We start from the raw sequence: 9,350 nt of genomic DNA, 5'->3' as shown, positions 1-9,350 counted from the left end.
AGAATGTAGGGGCACATTTTTTTTTTTTTTTTTTTGCATGAGCTTAGCAGATAAGCAAACAAGCAAACATGGGAGCAGGCCCTGCAGTTCTTGCCAAATCCTCCACCTTTCTTCTAAGCCTGAACTGTACCTAATGCACAAAGAATAAAGGTCTGTGGTAAATTTGATCTTCTACAGCCGTGTCCAGAATTGTTCAGGCAGAAAGTAAACCTGAATCAGGTCTTGCACATGTCATTTTCCTAAATACCAGGCACTAGGATATTCTGAGATAGATATTCTGAGACCCTTCAATCCCTCCTCCTTTTGGAGATGCTTAACTTTATACAAAGTTCTTTTTCCATGAAGACAGTGAAAATGACTATATCCTGGTGGTTTAGGTGCCTTTGCTAGACAGGGAAGACCTAAATTCCAGTCCCTGTTTCCGTGAATTGTTTATATACAATAGAATTATGTCAAAAGGAGAGTGAGGATAAACCATTTCAGGCTAGCCCATAGTTTACTGACTAGGCCATGCTGTCAGTCAATCTCCTTAGGAGAAAAGAATTAAAATCAGATCTCTCCTATCTTGGGGGCTGCTCTAAAAAATTGGGTAAGAGCACACTACTACCTTCTCCTTCTCCAGCAGCTCACTGATAACAGGCTTTTATTAAAAACAAGCAACTGAAAACTAAGTTTTGACTTGTTCAACACAAACATTTCTCACTTGAGCATAAAGAATGTGAAATACCTAAAATTCAGCTCAATTCGATCTACAATTTCTCTCTTAATTTTTTTGGCTTGGCTAATGAACTAAAAGCTTAATTATTCAGGCAGCCCTATGATGAAATCCGGAAGGTAGAAAGTATAGAATTGATATGGGTGGAAGGCAAGGAAAGGGGCGACAGAGCTGAAGGCAAGTTAGGGTGTGAAAGTCTGAAATAGTATATAAAAAGCAAGCGGCATGGAGTGGTTGTCTAAATGTGAGGACCAAGCATGACTACTACCTTTTCCTCTTCTAATAAGTGAAGCTTAATGACAACAGGTAGGGCTGTCCAAGTGGCAGTCTGCAGGCTGCATGTGGCCTGTGAGGGGTTAAGTTGCAGTCTCTGTGCTCCTCTGGCCACTGTTCCCTTCACTGTTCCAGCTGTAACAGCAGAATTCGCTTGGCTCCCTCTTCTGCCTCCAGCTTCTGCTTTCTGTGCTGGCAGCAGGGGACATGGAAGTGCAGTACAGCAAAAGGAGTTGAGGAGCAGTGCTGACACATGGTGCAGAGGTTCATGCATGGGGAGGAGGCATGGGCACATCTGCACAGTGCAGTGATTGGGAGGGGAGGCACCCATGTGGTGTAGCAGTGACAGGAGGCATCCCTGGAGTGAGATGCCTGAGGCTCACCTTGGTGCAATCCCTGGGCATGTGGTCCCCACTTGTGTGGCACATAAGGTGTTTGGCCACCAGCCACTTAGAAGCTGGACAGCCTTGAGCTAATAAGCTCAGACCAAAGCATATTTTTTCATTGTCAGTGTTAAAGAAATATCTGAATCTTTGAAGACATGGATCTTGCTTCACAAGGAACCAGGTCTTCCTCATCAATGGCAGTCAAATGACTAAATTTAATTTTAAACTCTGAAAATATTTCCTGAGGTGAGGACACTAATCATTTCCTTTTCCCTACAAAAGGTATAAGAATAAAACTAAAGTTAATTTGGCAGGGAATATCAGCTTTGCCTACTTCTAATGGGAATGAAACATCAAGGAATAGGTAGAATAGATAAAATAATCATGCAAAAGGGGAGAATTGATTTAAATGTAGTATCTTACACTTTTTACAAAGAACTGAAATGTTACTGAAACAAAAGAACTGGACAAAATAATTGACAGGCATTTTGTACTTTTACAGCACCTGTGAAGATCCTCCACATTTTTCAAACATTAGTGTTATACTGCCTGCAAGGTACAACTTATGATGACCTTGCACTGACAGACGGACTAACTGGTTCTGAAGTTAAATGACTATCACTGTTGCAGAAAACTGGCAAGAGCCAGGAACAGAATATATGTATCCCAAGACACCATTCCCCACCTCCTCCCCCAATCATCAGTATATTAAACAACCTATTGTTAAAAGTTTCAGAGGTGTGGGAGGGGGCTGTGTCAGGCTTCTGGGGCCTAATCCAAGTGCACAGGGCAGGAAAGGGACAGTGGCAGGTGCTAGGATCTGATACTGGCACTCTGGGTTCCATCCAGCCTGTAGATCAGATCTGGGCTGCTCATCTGGCCTGTGGGGCTAAAGGGTTAGCACCACTGATCTAAACCAACATTACACTACACTGTTAGAGCTTTAATTTAAGAACATCAGCAGAAATGATCCAGTAGGAACATTTAAGAAACTTGATGAGTACTGTTCTGCAGGATGTACATCCATGTGCAGTACTTGGATATGAAGAGCAGAATTGCATGTTGATGTCACTGTAAGATCACCTGTGCATGTAATACAATTCTGTACCAACCTGAGTGGTTATTCTCTCTTTTTAAAACTTCCTATTACATGGCTGCAGTATAAAACTAGTCTTTAAGAAGTGTACATCTTCCCTAGATTAAGCAACTGTCATTTTCTTTAAAGCCATATCTGATCTAGTGCTGACAACACCCATAAGGCCTGATGCAGGATGTTAAAGACATTAAACAATAATATCTATATTTCAAAGGAAGCTTTGAAGAAAGGGCAAAGAGAATGAGGTCTCTACTCTGATCCAATTTTCTTCAAAAACTTATTTTAAATGGTACTGCTAATTACTGCTTCTTGGAGGAGTCAGGGAGGGGCATCATACCCCTTTCTAAGGATGAGAGTTCTGCACAACATCAAGATTATATACCTCCTATTATGCTAGCATGTAAGGAGATGAAACACTATCATCCAAACTCCTAGTTTACGGTGCCCTACATGATTCAGTTCTTCCCCTCTAGCTTCTATAAAGGGCCATGAAAATGATGAAGTCTTTAGACTTCTGTGTTACCAATACAGAGATACCACTCAAGCATACATCTTCTTAACCACCAATGGAACCACAGCCAACACATCCTACTGGTTGCCAAGAATCAAAAGATGATTTAAGTTTTGAGACCACTTGTTTCATCTAAGACTGATGTGATGTTTTAAGTGTGTGTGTGTGGGGGGTAAAGAACTTGCCAACACTCCTCCAAACTTCTTTTGAAGGAACTGGCTCAAACAATATGCTGCATGCCATACTGTATTCACTGCTCTATTTGGATGGCGAAAGAGCTGCTTCCACATCTACCTGCATCCTTTCCTATCAGGAAACACTACAACTTGCCTTTATGGTTCAGGTTAACCCTGTACTTTATCTACACATGAATTAACTATCATAAGAAGGCTAAAGGAAGTAGCAGTTCCTCTAGTACACAGTAGTGAACCTCATAAGCCAGAGACGTAGATGTCACCATGTCTGTACAAACCAGACTCTAACATGGGGGTGCGCAAAATATAGCCCACAGGCCAGATCCAGACTGCCAAGAGATTTTGTCCAGCCTGCAGTGGCTCCCTAGCTCCTGCCCAGCCCAGGTGTGGGGGGCAGCCCGAGCCATGGAGTGTGTAGCTGGTCCCACTGCCCCTAGGCGCACACAGCAAGGCTGGGATGGCCAGATTTGCTTTCCAGCAGCCCCGGTGGTGGCATCTCCTTCTGGCTGCCGCAGCCAACACACCTGGCCCTGCTACATGGGCACCCTGACCCATCCACCCTGCACCTACTGGGTAGGGTGCACAGGTGGATGGTGTCTGGGAGTGAGATGGGTGGATGGGGCCAGGGAGACCCCGGCATCTTGGGGCAATGACAATGCAGGGCCAGGGCCCAGGGAAGAGCTGTGATCTGCTCCCTGCACGTCCCTGCGATGAGCATGGGTTCTGCAAGCAGGGGCGTGAGGGCAGTGGATCGTGTCACTGGCCCAGCCCTGTTCTGTCACTGCCCTCAGATCCTGGCCCTAGACCCAGACACAGCTTCCTTGCCTGCCTGTGGCCCCATGCCAACCGCCCGGTTGTGTGCCCTCCCCACACAGCTCCCAGCCAGTCTCTTTGGAGACGCTAGGATCACGGGGCAGTGACAGTGTGGGGCTGGGGCAGAGACCTGCAGGGAGTGGATTGCATGATTTGCCTATACACCCCTGTAACAGGTTCTGGTTCTGCAGGCAGGGACATGTAGGGAATGAATTGAAGCTATGCCCCAGCCCCACACTGTCACTGCCCCACAATCCTGGGGTCTCCACGGAGACTGGCAGGGAGCCGTATACAGCCAGGCAGATGGGATGGGGCCCGTGTGTGGGGACCTGTGTCAGGGATCTTGGGGCAGTGACAGCAAAGGTCCAGGGCCCAGGGCAGAGCTGCAACCTGCTTGCTCCCTGCATACCCCTGCCTGTGGAACTGGCGTCCCTTTCAGGGGTGTGTGGGCAGCAGATTGCATCTCTGCCCCAGGCCCTGGCCCTGCACTATCATTACCCCATGACCTTGCCCTCTAATCCTGGCCTTGCCCACCAGTCCCACTCCCGAACATGCTGAAATGCCTATATGGAAAAGACTTTAGTTATCTGAAGAAGGAGGAAGTCACAGAAGGATGATATGCACACAGAAATTCAAAATATATAGTCTATACCTGCTAGCCAAAGTAAAAATCCATCTAGATATATTTATGAAGCAAACATATGAACTACAAAATAATCTGAGAGGGGCAAATAAGGAACTGCTATTCACTTACTGTGATTTAAGTACAAAATAAGAACTTGAAATTGTAAACAGCATTGTTGCTCACAGTGGTCATCTTTAATGTAATCGTCAGATAATTGGTTACAACAACTGGAAATTCAGATAAAAATGTTAAATACTGTACTTCTTAAATGATAACTAAGAAAATAATTCATACCTGGCTAATGCAGCAACATTTCCTAGGGTATAGAAAACAGCAAACAATTTCAGTCCTGATGGAAGCCATAACAGTGCTGTCCCCTGCATGAAATTGAAAATGTGCACAGGTTTTATTTGCTACTCCAGTTTATCTATTTTACATTTACATTTTGCAAGGCACATGCTTTCAGAGACTAACATCTCCATGACCTTCTAGTAGCATAGTGTATTCAGAGATTTAAGTTATCCAGTATATTAATATCTTCCTGACATTGATTTAACACACTGAACTGGAATGCCTAATAAGCACAAGTGTGAAAATTATTTATGTAATGCCACCACTAAAACTTACGTTTGCACAATGTAGCCTACTCAGGACTATTACAGTTTAAATTAAAAATCTTTCATTTAGAGTTGTAACTTCTTATACATAAGTGGAAAATATTAACAAAGCTGCAGTAGGCTCGTAGTACTCGTATTATCCCCAAACCAAACACAAAGTCATCCTCCCTGACTTTTTACCCTGCACTTACACCCCAGATTAGCCATTTCCCAAAGAGAAGTCTGAGACAACAAAGCTAGGCTGGTAGGCCAAGTATACGCAAGGGCAGGGGAAAAGAAATGACTTAGTTCAAATACTTTCCTTTTATAACATCATGCTGTCAGCACTCTGATAACCCAAAAACCCTCTGCTGAGTGCAGCTGCCAAGAGCCGGCATGGGAATCCTAAAGGGAATTGGAACAAAGACATTTGGGGCTTCTTGGGCCACAATCATCATCTTCAACTTCACAAAGCAGCCAAAGGAGGTCAGAGCAGAGATGTAGCACTCTCTGTGAAGACTCTCAAACAGTCACATTCTGCACCAACTATAATTTTATAATACCAACCCACATACAGCCCACTGCAATAAACCAGTCTGAATAACAAAAGGAAGAGAACTATCCATTTCTATACCCAAAAGGAAAAGGTGCAAAATCTTTGACAACTGCTTGTCAAAGACATGTTTAGGGCTAATGTTATCTGATCAGCCAGAAATCTAGGCAAGACTGTATTATGAATATATATAGCAAAGAGCTACATTTGTAAAGAGCTCGCCAATACCTTTTCAACACTGGTGGTTAAGTTGCTTCAGATACAAAAGACTTCCAGGTACACATCAATTTTGTTATGGATTCAGAAGCCCCCCAAAAACTGATCATTTGCCTTCCTAGACTTTCCCAGGTCACCTCTGATTCAATATTTTACTGGCCACATCCCAGACCGCACCTTTGGTCTAAATGTCAAGGCAAAAGACACTGCAAGACAGCTGCTATGCTGGATAGACTATTACTCTCTTTATAACCTCTTCTAGCTCCCAACACTGAAAAGACCAGTAATTTCCAATTTGATCATGAAGTACCACAAATCCCAAAGCCTTCTAAAGGACTACAGCAGCCTGTCCATAGGACGAGTGGAAGAACTGATGATTCATTTTATATTTATATATTAGCCGCTATTGTTAACCTGTTAACCCCCAAATAGCCCCTTAAACACCACCATACGCATTTCCTTTTTTTCAAAACACTATGCCAAGTGAAGAAACGTAGACATAAATCCACATACCAATCAATGGTAGAAAACAAGGCTGACGTGGCCAGGATGAAATACAGAAAATTCCTCTCAATTCTATGTTGAGGCTGTATTACAGGCTAAGAAAACTCCTTATTGAACTTCCTATTGCTTCACATTTCCACTCCGAGGAGATATCCAGGCTATTACACTGCTTCATCAGCCTCAAGCTCCTACCAGCCTGCAAAGGTGCAGTCTTGCCCAAAGTTCTGGAATAACAAACCATGACTGTTGCCAGCTGTGGCCATTTTCAAGGGGCCTACGCTAAGCTGCAGGAGTGTTGCAAAGCAGAAGGCCCAAAGCCTATTGCCAAGTAATCAGTGTGAACATTTGCAGATGTGACAGTTAACGTGGTCAGCAAGTAAAGCAAATGATCAAACACAATTAAAAGAAAGCACAAGGCCTGAAAGGATAGATGGGCAAAATGGCAGATTTGACTGGTGGCCAGAGTCTATTTCCCAGCAGTCCCAGCTCCTGGCTGGTCTCCCTGGAGACCCCAGGAGTGTGGGGCCACAGAACTGCGGCTCTGTCCTGACCCAGCCTGGCTTCATGGTGTCACAGCCCTGCACTAACAGGGTCTCCACAGAGACCAGCCAAGAGTGGCATGGGCAGGGCACACAGCTGGGTAGGAAGATATTTCAGGTCCAGGGCAGATCTGTGATCCGCTGTCCATACGCCCCTGCAACGAGCATGGGTTCTGTGGGCACGGGCATGCAGGGAGTGGATCTCAGCTCTGCCCTGGCCCCACCCCACGCTGTCACTGCTTCAAGATCCCAGGCCCAGAGCAGCTTGCCGCTCTGCCATGCACCCTGCCGGTCCCAGACAGTTTTCATGGGCACCCCAGGAGCATGGAGGCATGACAGTGCAGGGCCTGGCTGGGGCAGAGCCCCAGTTCTGTGGCCCTGAGCTGGTTTCACCTCTGGGCTCCTGGGGTCTCCATGGAGACTGGCTGGGAGCTGGGAAATGGAGTCCACCATGGCCCAATTCTGCCTGGACTTAGCCCACCCCTGAGATAAGGGAAGACCACATATTAAATAATCCATATACACTATATCATAGCCTTAACATACTAGTAGTAGTGAGTGATGTAACTATATGCATTCAATGTTACTTCTGCTATAATAGATCAATTTTTGTTAACATTCTTAGATAATTTTAAAAAACCAAAACAGACTTGTCAGAGAAGACCATAAACTATAGCAAAGAAGAAACAGGAAACCCTCCCTCTTTCCCAAGGATACAAATCCCAACTAATTGACACCTTCAAGTCCACAAGAGATACAGTTTAATCCAGTTCCAAAAGTTTCAGTGAAATAAATTTAAATAAAACCAGTCAGAAATCATTTCTTAGAGTATTAGAACCAGCCATCTATAAATACTGGGAACAGGCTGGAGGGAAATTTGGAGAATTCAGTAGCTTCAAGAAGACCCACTGCAATCTGCGTTCCACCATCCTCCCATTTCTCAAGTCTCCCCAGGTAGTATAGGTCAGAATCTATGTTGTGCTGTTATGGGTAGCCAGATAAACGTTTATCCTGAAGTCTGTTTTCATGTTTTAAGGTGTAAGCAAATAAAAGGTTGGGCTGTAGATGTTTCTGCTTCTTATCAGTAGCCTAGCCACAAGGTTACCTGCAGTCTGGGCAACACAAGCTCCTACTGTCCTGCAAAGGCACCAGTCTTGCCAAAAGCTCTGGAATACAAGCCATGGTCAGCAACTTCACAGCTCTGATATTATCTGGGCAGGCCTTCAGCAACTGGGATAAAGCTTTGGGGCACTGCTTAGGGAGTTTATTCCATTACATATTATTTTAGTTTAATATTTGTATCCATCCTCAGGTTTTTACTGTAAGCCACCCTGAGCCTCTCTAGTTGAGAAAGAAGAGGGGACAGCATATACATTTAATAACAAAACTACCTACAGTGAGAGTGGTCAAGTGCTTCTTTTTGGAAAATAAATTTTTCTTGTGGCTGTTTCAAGACAAGAGTAAACTCTCCAAGGGCTCAGAATTATCAAGAACTTTATCACTTACTGCTCCCAAGACAAGGTAGTACTGTTCTCACTGGCTAATTTTGGATCCCCTCTGCCTTAAGTACTTTATAGGACACGGTCTCTAAAGGGTTTGAATTGAAACTGCACATGCTTCTCTACTACCGATGCTATGAATAGTTTAGACAAAAAACTGCATAATTAGTAGCTACATCCAGAAAAGCATACTAAGTATTATTTCCTGGGGAGAAATCTTTCAGCTTTTTTTCTATTTCTACTTAAATATTGCATAGATTGCTCCATCTTTCTAAACATTCAGGTTAATACAGACACCTGGACAGCTGCTGAGAATTTATGTAAACCAGTATTATTTGTGTTTGATTTAAAGTGTTTCATGGCAATGGCACAAACATGCAGCAATGCTTACAAAAACATGCCTCCATTTACCACCAAAAAATATTCCAAAGCAACACTCAATGAAAACTGCTTAGCCATGGACCTACGTATCTCTTTGATATGAAAAAGATGATCAAATTATTTTAAATTGGGACAAATAATTTACCATGTTGTATTGCAGCTAATTATACAGATTTTCTGTAGGGTATTCACACTACTGAGAAAGAGATTAAGTCCACAATATCTGAAAGTTTTATTCTCTCTATAGCAAGTGATAAGACAATAAATGATGCCTTTATATTCATTTAATAAAGGAACTTGACTGATAACAATACGCGCAAGAAGTTCCTTTGTATTCCTTTTATAGTTTGTACTACATCTATCTTTGTAGACAGGGACTGGATGTATTTAAATCAGCTGGTCTGGACAAACTCTACCCCAGAGTGCTGAGGGAATTAGCTGAGGTCATT

The 9,350-nt window shown here is 43.6% G+C and overlaps 1 protein-coding gene across 1 annotated transcript in view; it reads right to left on the bottom strand.

Annotated features, from left to right (window-relative positions):
- The window catches only part of SFT2D1 (SFT2 domain containing 1), a 30,794-nt gene that overhangs the window by 12,239 nt on the left and 9,205 nt on the right, over positions 1-9,350 (bottom strand). Inside the window, 1 exon segment of the mRNA XM_019527294.1 lies at positions 4,908-4,990. Coding sequence (XP_019382839.1) covers positions 4,908-4,990 — 83 coding nt within the window.

Source organism: Gavialis gangeticus, unplaced genomic scaffold (genome assembly GCF_001723915.1).
Source record: "Gavialis gangeticus isolate Ggan-Ray unplaced genomic scaffold, GavGan_comp1, whole genome shotgun sequence".
Taxonomy (NCBI): Eukaryota; Metazoa; Chordata; order Crocodylia; family Gavialidae; genus Gavialis; species Gavialis gangeticus.
The sequence above is the reverse complement of the archived record's forward strand: the minus strand, read 5'-3'. Positions and strand labels throughout refer to the sequence as shown.